General features: G+C 34.8%; 1 protein-coding gene and 1 long non-coding RNA gene across 4 annotated transcripts in view; one reads left to right on the forward strand and one right to left on the reverse strand.

Annotated features, from left to right (window-relative positions):
• The window catches only part of VMP1 (vacuole membrane protein 1), a 125,487-nt gene that overhangs the window by 59,038 nt on the left and 51,626 nt on the right, over nt 1-14,823 (forward strand). For all 3 annotated transcript variants that reach the window (XM_070227522.1, XM_070227524.1, XM_070227523.1), the window contains one exon: nt 3,760-3,891. In XM_070227522.1, coding sequence (XP_070083623.1) covers nt 3,760-3,891 — 132 coding nt within the window. The remainder of the gene's footprint in view (nt 1-3,759; nt 3,892-14,823) is intronic.
• Nucleotides 1-14,823, reverse strand: part of LOC138916268 (uncharacterized) — a 48,438-nt gene that overhangs the window by 5,360 nt on the left and 28,255 nt on the right. Inside the window, exon 2 of the long non-coding RNA XR_011423286.1 lies at nt 4,682-4,745. This is a non-coding gene — a long non-coding RNA (uncharacterized lncRNA). The remainder of the gene's footprint in view (nt 1-4,681; nt 4,746-14,823) is intronic.

Here is a 14,823-nt window from a genome sequence, read left to right on the forward strand (position 1 = left end):
TTTACTGGCATTGAGTACATTCACAATGTTGTGTAACCATTGCGAATATCTACTTCCAGAACTTTTTTGTCATCCCAAACAGAAACTCTGTACCCATTAAATGATAGCTCCTCATTGCCTCCTCTCCCTAGCCCCCAGTAACCTCTGTTGTACTTTCTGCCTCTATGAATTTGCCTATCTGTCTTACTTTGTCTGGCTTATTTCACTTAGCACAATGTTTTCAAGTTTCATCCGTGTTGTAGCATGTATCAGAACTTCGTTCCTTTCTAAGACCATTTTAAAACTGACCTCAAGGGAAACTGGAAGCAAATTTTCTCTTTTTCATTTGCAACACACATCTGATAAGTTTACTAGAATTGGTATAGTTATTTTTTAAACATTGCTTGTAAGAGCCCTGAATGTCTTAATGGGTTCAAGCTTACCCTCCAAACTTCTGCTTTTAACCTCTGATTCATGTTTATAGTTGGAATATTTAATTGAAAAATGATTTTTTTTTTCCTGAGGAAGATTTACCCAGAGCTAACATCTGTTGCCAGTCTTCCTCTAGTTTGTATGTGGGTCACTGCCACAGCATGGCTGATGAATGGTGTGGGTCTGCACTGTGCATCTGAACTCTCAAACCCGGGCTGCCAAAGCAGAGTGCACCAAACTTAACCACTAGGCCATGGGGCCAGCCCCAAAGATTTCTTTCTATTTTTCTGAGGAAGATTAACCCTGAGCTAAGATCTGTTGCCAATCCTCTTTTTTTTATCTTTTGCTTGAGGAAGATTAGCCCTGAGCTAACATGTGTGCCAGTCGTCCTCCACTTTATATGTGGGTTGCCGCCACAGAATGACTGATGAGTGGTGTTAGTCTGAGCTAGGGATCTGAATCCACAAACTCGGGCCACCAAGTGGAGTGCACTAAACTTAACCACTACACCACGGGGCCGGCCCAAAAATGATTTTGTTTTTAAGGATTATTAATGCACTGATAATATCACGCCACCATAATTTCAGAGTAGTCAGCATATGTAAAAATTTTTGCTCTCCAGATTTTTACCATTTAACTTAAAGATTCCCAACATAGAAAAGCAAGATGCTGCTGATTTGCTTGTGAATCCACTTGACAAAACTTTTAAAAGAACGAAAATTCAGGATTTTTCTCCTCCCAAAAATCTTTTAATAAAATTGACACTCCAGGAAGATACTGTGTTTCTCTCGTGGTTTTGCATATTTAGTGCATATTGAACTCTTTTCCAATACAAGACGCAGGGACTTCAGGCTAATAAATTGATATATAGTAAATGGTTTTTAGAAGAGCTTTCTGAATTATTGCTTGACTAAATGCCACTTGTCTTTTGCAGTTAGGAAGCCATTCATTTCTACTCCTCAATTAAACCTATGCTAACAGTTTTTAGTGTTCCACAGTTTTGTTTTGTTTTTTTGTTTTGATTTTGCAAGAATTATAAAATTTTGTAAGAATCATGAAATTATGGGACCTCAGTATCTAATTTGAGATAACTGACTAAATAAACTTCTGTGTCTAGAATGTAATGTGTTTTGGGGGACCTGCCTGGATGACTATATTTCTTTTTTATTTATTTGCATAAAAAATAGAATACTGACTCATGATCACCATTCTCATTCCTTGCTAATATGGGAAAACATGAGCAGAGTTAAATTAAAATATAGCAATAAATATGGTCAACTAAGTATAAGACAGTATGTAGCTGTTGATTTCATTTCAGTCCATTATTACTTCCTTTTTAGCTTTAAGGAAACTTGTCATGAGTTTGAATCATATGATTGCTTTCAGAACTATTGAACATTTGACTTAGGTTTTAAGAGAAGTTCATGATTAGAATAAAATGTTGCAATTAACTTTTCTTCCTACGTTTTTGTTACAGAGAATTTTTCTGAAAGTATAGTGAATTATATAATTAATTTGATATATTATCACCCAACTTCAGCTAATATTAACTCCTGGCTAATATTGTTTTATCTATACCCCTCCTTACTCTGCTTTCAATTATCTTGAAGCATATCCCAGAAAACATATCACATTTCATCTGTAAATGTATTAACCTTAGGACTTAAAAAAGTTAGCACACCTAAGAGAAATTAGGAATTGTCTTTTCAAATCAATTACCCAGTTAGTGTTTAAATTTTTCTGATTGTGTTTATTTCTTTGTTTTTCTTTTCAAATTTATTTGTTGATGAAACTGGATTGTTTGTCAAGTATGGTTTCCCACAGTCTGGGTTTTACTGACTGTATTCCAGTTGGTGTCGTTTAAATAAGTTTCTCTGTTCCCTGTGTTTCCTGTGAGTTGATAGTTCAATTGAGAGGCTTGAAAAAAAATTTTTTTACAAGAATACACTTCATGGTCTTTTATATTTCGATCACAGGGTACAATAACGTCTTTCTTTTTGTAATATTAGCACCATTATTATATAAGTCCATTATTTTATTAAGGATTATAAAATGGGGGTATTCCAATTACGTCATTTTTTTCTTTAGTTGTTGACTGGAATACTTTTATAAAGAGAAACTTCTCCTTATCTCCAGTTTGGTTACCCTGAGATATCTTTCATATAGGTAAGACAGGATAAATAATTGATTCTTTCTCTTTATTTACTAGTTTTTAAAATAATAAGTTGGTTGTTTAACATCCTCCAAAGTTGACTAACATTAACTTTTCCTGTTTAGCAAAATCTGATTTTTTATTCTTATATCCTTCTATGTATATGTCTCTCCCCGCTCCCTTCTCTCTCTTCTTTAAATATAGCCTTATTTTTTTGGCAGTTAAGTATGTTCTTTTTCAGAACTCTTGTTTTGCATGTGGATAATGCAGTTTCACTTGAAGATCATTGACTCCACACATTGGAATATAACACTGTGGTCACAAAATGTTTGAATTTGATAATGTTCTTTGGGATTCTTTTCAAGGTGTTTGCAGACAGAGCTATAGGACAGAGCAAACAGAAAGGCCTAAAGTTGCTTCTGAGAACTAGCAAAGCTTTTTTGTTCACTATGACTCAGGGCAGAGAAGGATGGCTCAAAGTTGAGAATTTTCCTAGAGACTATGTGCCTCTTGCATTATTACCTCTCCTGTATTTAAGCCATTTAAGCCCAAGCCAAGTTCCTGATTCTTTTGCCTTTGTTTTCATCTTTATGTCCTAGTTGATTGAAAAAAATTCTCTGCATAAACAAGAGTCCACAAAATGACTGAACCATGAGTGACTCAATGTCCTGAGGAAATAAACATTTTTCGTGTCGTGAAGATTTATCCATCCCAATGTTGAGTATTCAAGGGGCTTCCTGACCACAATTTCTCAAAGTTTTAACTATGCACAAAAAAGTTACATTGGAATTAAAGTAATGTCCTAAATCCCAGAAGATTTCCTAGAAAATATTTATCTAACAGCTATACTAGTGAATATTCATTATCAAATCATTTGAATATTTGAAAAGGAAAAAAACTAATGAAAACAGCAGAGTATGAGTAGAGATGCTAGAGAACTAATATTAATTTAGTGTCAGCAATGCACCAGGGATTGTCTACGAATTTTATATATATTGTATTGCCTGGCACTGCATAGGCCAATATTATGGCCAGAATTCAAACTCACATCCTCCTTATTATGTAGTATATGCTTTCCTCCCTAGTATAAACATCTTAACATGCTTTAGGTGATATAGAAAAATATAGATTTGATCTATTTAGTGTCGCTCTGTTGAGAACAGAATCTCATGTGAGTATTTTGGTTTTTCACCTAGGGTATTGGTACAGCAATCGGAGAGCTTCCTCCATATTTCATGGCCAGGGCAGCTCGCCTCTCAGGTGCTGAACCAGATGATGAAGAGTATCAGGAATTTGAAGAGATGCTGGAACATGCAGAGAATGCACAAGTAAGAACAGTGGGGAAAAAAATTGAATACTTTATCTGTAAAGAGAGCATGATTAAGGTGAAATTGTAAATAGTTACTCTGAAGAAGAGAACTGCCAATGTAAAAACAAAATGATATGTGATTTCGGATAGAATATTTGGAAGAGCTGAAAAGTAAAAGTGATTATAATCTTGATCTTAGAATAGAGAAATAGAGAGTAGACAAGACAACTCAGGCTAAGCTAAAACACCTTGCCAGAATACCAGAGTAAATTCATATTGCCAATGAGGTTAAGGAGCTGAAAGATTTTCCCATTATATGTTTATAAATATTACCAACAGACCACTGAATAAATAAAGGAGACAAATAGGTGGACCAGGCTGGGAGTCCAAAAATAGTAGAACTTCTGAAGTAATTTTTTCAAAATAACATCAAAATAGTTTACCATGTTTAGAGGAAATTGTTTGGAAACTTCTGATTAGGAAAGGACAATGAAGATAAACTTATCCTTATTATGGGGGTGGGGGCCAGGCTGAGGCCTTTTACAGCTGAGCATAAACCATATAGCAACCTGTATCTTAATGTTAAAAAATAGGTGTTTTGTTTCTTCGCGGGAGAATTCCTCAGAGCATTAGTAGCTGTTTGAGTCTCCATCTTAGGGATGACAGTAGAAATCAACATAGACATAAATAAAAAGGATATAAAAGAGAGATTTTTGAAAGATTATATATAAAACACGTCTCCCTACTCAGATTTGTTCATTAACCTATGAAACTGAAAAATTATCTTTAAAGTGCGTGTGCACACTCACTTTTTTGAGGAATGAGTTCATAGTTTTCTTCTCAGTGCAATCTGAGACTCAAAAAACCACTATCCTGGAGGGGAAAAAAACCATAGTTTAATGACAGTGGGCTTTTTAAAAAAGCATTATTAAATGGAAATCAACTAAAGATAAGTTATAGTTTTTAACTGAAAACAAAACTTTCAAATATGAACATAGAATAGCCAAATAGAAAACAAATGAATCAAACAGCCACGAACATCTGCTTTGCATGGAAAGAGGCAAGATATCCTTGTATCTGTTTTGCCTTATCTATCAACCAAATATTCTACCTCTCTTCCTTCCTCACATTATAATGCTTATATTAATGCTAATAATTATTACTGATATAAACAACTTTTAAGTTATTTTTATTGCTTTCTAAAATCTAGTATCTAATTTGACCCTTGTGTTAACTCTGGGGTAATATGGAAAGGTATGATTCTTCTAATTTTATAGAAAACTGCAGATCTAGAAGTTGTTACCTCCCTAATTTTGCATGCTTAGAAGTAGAGCTAGAACCAGAACTCAGAATTCCAGCATCATTGGTATATATTCAGTTAGTGAAACCATGTCCATTTATAGATGTAGATGGCGAGGATCCCCACCTGTGACAATTGAAACCTCTGTCATGTGTGGCACTAATTAACGTATGTCATTTAACATCTCAAAAACCCTTTTTCCTCTGTATAAAATCAGCAAGTTGAAGTAGAATAAGTCTAAGATATCTTGAAGCTTTAAATTTTTGTTCTATGGGTTGGATGCCAAACAGGTATGAGTATTGTTCTCTGTTAAGCCAACTAATGTACTGTGATTATTTTCCTGTTTTTACAGATTTTTTGGTTTTGGAATTAGCATTTTTTTATTTGTACGGTTCTGTAAACTCTTCTCTCCCTTCTACCAACTCTGCAAGACACTTGTCAATATCACTTTCCGATTGGTAACACCTATAAAATAGTATCAATTCATTTTTTTTCTTGGAGTCATTACTCTGGGGCCCCTGTGTTCCCACTCTAATCTGGACTTGTGTTCTCTTGGCCCTCTGCGTAGTTGCTTCTGTCTTGGTTTGGATCCCTTGTCTTCCTCTTTCTTCATTTACTCGCTCATTTTGGTCAAACACAGCCTGTAGCAGCTTCCTGAGAAAGGATGAGTAGGTGGAAAATTCTGAAACTGCTGTGTTCTTCATTCCCACAATTAATGGAATGTAGAATTTTAGGTTGAAATCATTTTTTTTAACTTAGAATTTAAAAGGCATTGCTTAACCATCTTCAAGCTTCTAGTGTTGGTATTGATAGAGCTAATGCCTTGCTCACCCCTCTCTATAGACAGTCTTTTTTTTGCTTGTTTTGTTTTTTTCTCTAGAAGCTTTTAGATTCATTACCTGAAGTATGGGTCTTTTTAAAATTCATTCTGCTAGACACTCAGGAAACTTGTCAATCCAAAGTCCATTTGTTTTGAGAAGCATTCTTGTATTTTTTCTAGTCAATTTACCCTCTTTGCTCTCTATTCTTGTTTTCCAGAATTCTCTTTATTTTGATATTGTGCCTCCAACACCCATCATTTTAATTTTTTTATCATTTTCCTCCTAATATCTGTCTCATTTTACATTGTATGCAATTTCCTCGTTTGTCATTGTAACTCTAATATTTAAATATTTTTCCACTGTCATATATTTATTTTCAAAAAGCAGTTTGCATTATATTTCCAAGAAATGGTTTATCGTATTTTTTTGAAACTATTTAGTTCCTTCAAGTTTTCTGTTGCTCCAGGCATTGTGTTTTTTCCTTTGTCTGTTTTGCTTCCTGTTTGAAGCTTTCCTGAAAGCCTTGTTTTTCTGTTTACATTAAGAATAAGCCACGTAAAAGTTGGATGGAAGCTATGTGTGTGGAGGCAAGGTGTAAGAGTAGCAGGCTGCGTTATTTTGGGGAACCTCCCTATATCAGTTCCTGTGGATCTTTCCTTTTGGAATAGTTCAGTTTCTCTAGTGATGGATCCTCCAATTTCTTGCCTGGGGAATACAAACCTTGCTGCTGACATTCTAAAGCTAGGCTATGGAAGAGAGGTTAGAGATCTCCATTTGCCCCGTAGGCTTTCACTTAACCTGCTTCATGTGCAGTCTGTGGATACCTGCACAAACATGTCCTGAGCCCAGAACCTTTGGCTCACTTTGCTTAGAGGTGATACTTGATGTTTTCTATGGGGCTAGGGAAGGAAGTCGTCTGGCTTTGCTAAGTAGGAGTGGGACCTGGAAGTCTACTTCTTATAAAGTCTCCTTGTTTTCACCCCTACCCAAACCTCTTCTGCACTTCTGCCGAAGATCCTTTTCGGAGTTCTGTAGTGCAAATCACTTTGCTTCTCTTCCATATCCTCCACTGCAGGCTTTCAGGTATAATCTTTTCTTCCATCTGCCCCGTCTTCATTTATTTATTTATTTATTTATTTTTCTGAGAAAGATTAGCCCTGAGCTAACATCTGCTGCCAATCCTCCTCTTTTTGCCGAGGAAGACTGGCCCTGAGCTCACATCCATGCCCATCTTCCTCTACTTTATATGTGGGACGCCTGCCACAGCATGGCTTGCCAAATGGTGCCATGTCCACACTCGGGACCCAAACTGGCGAACCCCAGGCGGCCAAAGCAAAACGTGAACACTAAACTGCTGCACCACTGGGCCAGCCCCCTGTCTTCATTTATTAATGTTAGTTTCATCAAAGCCAGAGTTCATGTTTCTATATTCTATATTTTGGGGTTATTAAGATAGAAGGTCTTGCAGTTATCTAGTGCCAAATAAAAAACCACACCAATATTTAGTGGTTTAAAACAAAAGCAGTCACTTATATTGCTCACAAAGAGGCAATTTGGGCAAAATGGCTTGACTGTAAATTGCAGTTCTACTTCCAAGGTGATTTGCTTATTTGACTGACAAGTTGATTCTGGTTGTTGGTTTGAAGTTCAGCTGGACTGTTGGTTTCAAACCTCAAGTTACTCTTCATGGGGCTTCTTGGGCTTCTTCAGATCAAGGCAGCTGAGTTCTAAGAACAAGTGTTCCAGAAGAACCTTGGTTCTTCTGCAAGAGGAAGGTGGAAGCTGCAAAGTTTCTCAACATAACCTCAGAAATCCCAGTCATTTTGCCACATTGTGTTGGCCAAGTAGGTCACTAACGCCAGTCCAGATTCAGAGAGGAATTTGGCTCTACCTCTCAATGAGAAGAGTAACAAGAATTTGCAACCATCTTTAATATACCACTGGGGCAAAGATCTTATTTGGTCATCTTGAAGTGGGAAACTTGCTGTAATATCATTTTTAATAGGATAGAACATTGACAAACCAGAATTTCTCTATAGGAGGGGGAATGAGATGGTAAATGATCTTGGAATCATACAATGTGAGAAATTGTGGAAAAGAATTTAGACATGTTTCCTTGAAAGGGGGAAATGATGAGCTTGTCAAATATGCAAAAAGTTGTCTCTCCTATGGCAAGAAAATGTACTCATGCTGAGAAACTACACAGGCAAGCTTTGTCTTAGGATTAGTGGGTAAAAGTTTTCTGAGGCCCACGTTGGCTCAATATTAAAAAACAGAAACAAAACAATTTCCTGTCAATTTTAATTGTGTACAAATGGAGTTGCTATTTCCAAAAGAATGAGTGCCTTGTTTCTTCTCTATGTGATATCTTTAATGGATCCATGCATAGCACTCCTTGCATTAGGTAGAACATTGGCTGAATGACTCATTTCATTCTTCACAATTTTTTGATTCTGGGATTATAAATACGTCTGTAAACTTGTTACCATCTAAAAGCTCAACTTCCAAACACTCAGACCTTCTAGAATTTGATGAAGTAAATTGTGCTTCATCTTATACATATAATTGGAGTTCTTGAAGACTTTTGAGTCTTGAAGACTCTTAGTCTTTATCTACTGTAAGGGTAATAATCTTTTTCATTCATCTCTTAGGGCATGGATTGTTTTAGTTACTTTTTGACTAAATCTTCTCTAATTCTACTTTGCCTGTTTTGCATTGTGGAAACCAGACTGCACACAATACTTCTGATGGTTATGAGGGTTGGCTGTTTTCATCCTATAAAGCCAATAATTACGATGACTATTTTAGGTTAAACTATATATTTCTTATTCCCTGATTCATATTTTCTTTGCTTACATTGAAAAATTAAGTAAGCAAAATGTGCACATTCCGTTGCATGTCCTTTAGTCAGAAATTATATGCTCTTTATGAACATTTTTACCCAAAATTTCAATTTTATGTACTGTCAACTGATTATGCAAACTAGAAAATAATTAAGTAAACTAATATGATAAAAGAGTAACTCATCCCTGAGAAATTTGAGATCTTCCCTTCTAATTTTATTTCAAAGGCCAATAAAAATCTATGTAGAAGACAATCCATGAAGTAGAAGATATTTTCCTTAATTTGAATAGGAAACATGCTCAGGAACACACAGCCGGTGAATCTCAGAGCCAGCACCCAACCCAGTTTTCTTCGAGATTAGTGCTCTGCCTATCATACCACATCACAGCAACATTTTCATCCACATTAATGCAATAAAAAATGAAGAACTAATTTAAAATTTTTTCCTCCTATATTTGATTTGATTTTTCTTTTCTTTGTTTATTGCCTTTCATGCTTTTTTCACCAGTTCCCGTCAGTTTTGTGGCTTATTATAGATTTCAGTATATATGGGTATAATTATCCTTGCATACTTTTCCCAGGTTTAGACAAGGGGTTGTGTGAGGTTTTGAACTTTTATTTATTTATTTTGTGGTTGGAGGGGGTGGGAGAAGAAGAGTTGGGGAGAGGACTGTTGCCAGCTTTCCACGTTATAAATTATCTCAGACTACTAACGTTTTAGTACATTATCAAAGAAGAGTCCCTTGCTATGGCTTGGCAAAAGTAAGTTTTTTGCTTTTGTCTATTCTTGCTAGCACGTGGACTGTTACTATATCCGAGTAAGATCTCTTGGAGCTCAGCTGTTCTGATACACTGTTGTGATTACTTTTGCTTTTAAGGTTTTCATTATGCAAACAAATTTATAACAATTTACGAGGATTTTATTTCCAAATGAGCTATCTTACATTTTTTATGTTTTCGCTAACAAATTTGTCTTAGGCTCTTTGCTTCTGTTATTTTGTCCAGCTTTGTATATTTTACATAAGTGCTTATAGTAATGATTGAAACATTCCAGAAGTATTAAAAGTAAAAAGTGAAAGCTCACACACCTAATCCCCAAAGTAAGATAATAATCACCATATTCTAGACTCTTTTCTTTGCATATATAACTTTTTTTAATAAAAACTAGAATCATACCATACATACTAGTTTCAAGTTCCTTTTTCACATATATATCATAGACATTGATACTGACTTTTTAAATGTTTTCTTATTACAAAGTGACACAGCCTATTGTAGAAAATTGGAAAATATATACTTAAAAATAGTCCCTCCATCCTTTGGTCTTTTTCTCTATAAATATTTATAAGAGTGAATCATATTCTATTTATTGTTTTGCAACTTGTTTTGATATAAAAACACTGGGAACATTTTTCACTGTCATCAAATATTTTCCACATCTTTGCTTTTTATAACAACTTTCTTTCTGATTACAAAGTATGTTTATTGTACAAAATGTTGAAAGTACAGATAAACACAAAAAGAAAGAAAACTTCAACTAACTGGTTCATTTACCCAGTTTTGATATTTAGTGTATTTTTCATTTTCTTATTGAGTGATGACATCTTAAAGGAGATTGTTTTTGTCACATACTGCCAGTATTTTTTCCATATTGTTTATTATGTGTGTTATTATGTTTTACTTTTGGGATAAATAAGTTTACATTTTTTCTTTATTCCAGTATCTTAGACTTTCCCTTTTGGAGTAATGCCTAAAACTATTTTCCTGAACCCTTAGGGTTATGTAGTAAATATTCAGTATTTTTATGGTTTTATTATTTTACCTTTAAAAAATCTTTAATCTGGGACCAGCCCCGTGGCTGAGTGGTTAAGTTCGTGCACTCCGCTTCAGAGGCCCAGGGTTTCAATGGTTCGGATCCTGGGCGCGGACGTGGCACCACTCATGAGGCCATGCTGAGGCAGCGTTCCACATGCCACAACTAGAAGGACCCACAACTAAAATATACAACTATGTACCAGGGAGCTTTGGGAAGAAAAAGGAAAAGTAAAATCTTAAAAAAAAAAAATCTTTAATCTATTAAAATATTTTTACCTATCCTATAGTGTAGTAATCTGACTTTCTCTTTTTCAGGTAGTTAGCTATTTGTGTATTGTTCCAACACTATTTTCCCAGTGATTTTAATATGTTAGCTTTGTCTTACATTTTATTGTTATAAATTGGATATTATATTTTTCTAAAATTATTGATGATTTATAAAAAGATACTAAGTTTTTATTTATTTGGTAAGCTATAGCTTTACTGGCATCTTTTTAGTTATTTCTTATTGATTGTGATTTAAAAGTTCTTCTAGTAATCAGTTTCACAAGAATCCAAAAGTTTATCTGACTTTGGTGCTGGAATTTCCTCATAGATACATGTATTTTGTAAAACTCCCAATTTGATAGGAGCAATAAAATATAGGAAAGTTGGATCAACTGTAGCTAAAACAGAAAATTAAGTAAAATGAATAATTATGAGTGGGTATTTAAATTTTAAGATAGCCTGAGACTGAGGTAGAAAATGTGTTTTTTATTCTTGAAGGTAAAGCTCTTTAGTAGAATAAGTTTATCGGCAGGAAGAGTGAAAAAAAAATACTTGGCTCTCACTGCTTTTCCATTTGCTTTCCAACTAGGTTAAAGGGTATACATGCTTTTACTAGGAAATTGTTACTAGGTAACAATTTAAACCTAAGTATTTGCTTAAATTCCAAATAATGATTGGATTTTGTACTATAGATATTTGGGGGGAGATTATTAATGCGTTTATTAGAATTCTGATTCCTTCTGGTACCTAATTTATTTTCATGAGTGCAGTATTGAGATTAGGCAGTATTTTTCCACTAAGCTGACTTCCTTTTGCTCTTGGCTTTCTATCATGTTTTCACTAGATAGATGTCTGTGGGAGGTAGACATGAATGAATGTAGCTTCCTATGACCTTGAGAAATTCTAGCATCATTTATAACAGGTCTAGATAGCTATGTATGCGCTTTGTGGACTATTTCATGCAAAGTTTAGTTACTCTCTTTATAGTCTTCTTTTTCTCCTTTGTTCCTGATTTCTGTTAATGATATCACCATCCTTATAGTCACTTGGGCTCAAAATCTGAGTCATCTGACTCCCTCCTCACCTCCCATATCCAGTCATTCTTCAAGGCTGATTGAGTCTACCTCCATAGTATCTTCATATCCGTCCTCTCATTTCCCTTCCCACTGCTGTTTCAGACCTCTATCACCCCTTTGCTGGACATTTCCAGTGACTTCCTAATACTTCTCCTCTTTACTAGTCTTTTTTTTTCCCGGTCTATTCCCACACAAAACAACAAAAATAATTTTCTGAAAAATACCTCTGGTCATGGAACTTTGCTACTGAAAAATCTTCTCAACCCTCAGAAATTGTCTCTTGTGGTATCTTTCTTGTGTCACTTATCACTTTCTACCTTCTTTTAAAACTATTTATGGACTTTTCTTATCTCCCCCAAGAGTCTGTAAACTGCTTGAGAGGAGGCTGCAAAAAATGTGTGTATTTTCAACAACACCTGCCTGGTCTTGCACATACTACTCACGTGGTAGATACTCAATAAACTAAGAAATACCAATTGAGAGAAAGGGTAGCATTATATGAAACGTGTTCACTTAATATTCAGTCGTACTCTAATGCAAAATAAAATGTAAAATGCAGTGAACACAGAAATCATTTTATGTAAGAAAGATTGATCTGTTTTGCATCTTTGAGTTTAGTAGTCACCTGAGAGCAAGGATTGAAGACAATATAGAAGACATTTAGTTAAATGACTCATAATTACTAATTCACATTAAGTAAAACAATGTTTGTGAAATTCTATGCTTTAGAAACAAACGAAAGTTTTTGTGATAACTTCTTTATTCTGTAAGCTGCATAACTAAAGAAAAAGGAAAATTACAGGCACATTAGGAATAAGAGTTTGAAAAATAAAGTAACTTATTTGTTTGATGTAGCCTAAAAGTTTACGGCAGCCAGTATTATTGAAGTAATGGGGAATGGGAGCATGGGGGTGGCTGTGGTATTTTTGTGTTTAAAGCTTACACAATAGAGTAGGAATGTTGTACATATTTACTTGGAAGAGTATGGTTTGAATAAGTTTGCTTTCCTAAACGCCATCTGTCCAAGTGACCTAGCTACTTGGATTCTTTTCCACAAAATGTTGGGTTGCCGGCTGTGTGAAATCTACTGACTTTTTTATTCCTATCAATATAGGAAATTGAGAATTAAGTAAGAAATAAGAAATTTATATTTCTTAAAACATCATCTTTTAAAAGAATGCAATTTTTCCTCCAAATTTATATTGGTTAGTTTGTCTTTATCTTGAGTGTAATCCATGAGTCTATATACCATCTTAGGTTAATATTTCCTGAAAGGCTATTTTATAGTTTCTGAATTTAATCTTATTTTAAGAGAGCATTTTTTAGCTTCTGTTTAGGACTGCAGTGTTTAAATTAATTAATACGTGCCACTTAATCTGATTCATTGAAGCTAAATCTCCAAATTAAATACTAATATCCTTTACCTTTCTAGTTTGTATTAAATATATTTAAGGCCAAATAATCTTTTTGTAGCTTAATAGGATCCTTATCCTATTCAGAAATTTCAAATTATTTACATTATTTTATTAGTGAAAACACATAACACCAAAAAAGTTCATCAGTTATAATGGTAGTTCTCATTCTTATGGCCCGTGCATTTTCTTTTTATGTAGTAGAATAGATTATCCAGTGAACATCCCCCCAAAGTACAAGGTGATAATTAAAGGTTCTTTTGACATTCTTACTATAATGATAGAATACGTGTTTGATCATTTGAGTTTAGAGACTATGGGAAAGCATTTAATAATGATTTATTTATGCACTCACTAAAATGCTTTAACATTCCTTTGATGCTATTCTCTGTTAAGCACATTTTCCTGTGAAGTGTTTGCAGTTCCCCACACCATGTCAGTGCCTGCTGGTTTTTCCCCTTGTGAAGTATCTGTTCCTTTACATACAGAGATTTATGAAAGAGTTCATAGTGTGGATGATCTGAAGTCCAACAGGACTCATTTTCATATGATTTAGTGCCATTTGAACACTCTGGGTGTCAGTTGTTACTGGGACCTGTTTTTGACTCTGTTGAACCTTTACTGGCTGTGGTTTGTCTGGCCATCACATGACTTCTCTGAAAATTCCCCCTCCCCTTCATTTCCAGTAAATTGTTTGAGTAGGAGTGAGTCAGAGTGAAACCAGCTTCCCTGTAACCACAGGGCTTGTTAAAGAATTTGTCAACGTGGACTCTAGAGGGTTTGCATTAAGCTTTGCAGTAACTGCTATGGTTTGTGTTGCGTCAGGAGTTCCACAGAAAAGCTTCCTGCTCTCAAGATCTCTTGCTTGTTTGCAAAGGGTTAAACTGATAAACTTTACCATAATGAACATTAGAGACACACGTTAAACACATTTATTTATCATTTAAAGGCCGTGTCAAAGCTACCAAGACTTACTGTAGTTTCTCTTCTCAGAATCAACCATCCACACCCAATAACATTTAGTTTTTGAAAAGACAGGCCTGCTAGATCTTCTTTCAGAGCTGGCTCATGATTTTACCACAAAGTACCATCAAGATTAAGCAATTTTAAGTGGTCTCTTTTGAAGGATTCTGTTGCAGGATATCAAGTCTGCTAGCACAGTTAGCTTTGGTACATAAAGGTCACTTACATGCATTTGGTTCAACAAGAAAAGGTAGCAGTTAAAATAGTTCTGTAGTTGTAGTTTCTAAGTATACTTAGCATGATTTATGGTGGAATTCTTAATGCCTCATTTGTTCTCTCAGGAAACTTTTACTTTATTTTGAACTCTTCTCTTGCCACCTCACTCCCAGACTTTTAGTCTTTATTCGTTTTCTGACTCTTCTCTGTTTCTTTAACCCATTCTTATAGTAGTAT

Source organism: Equus caballus, chromosome 11, assembly GCF_041296265.1.
Source record: "Equus caballus isolate H_3958 breed thoroughbred chromosome 11, TB-T2T, whole genome shotgun sequence".
In the NCBI taxonomy this organism is placed as follows: Eukaryota; Metazoa; Chordata; class Mammalia; order Perissodactyla; family Equidae; genus Equus; species Equus caballus.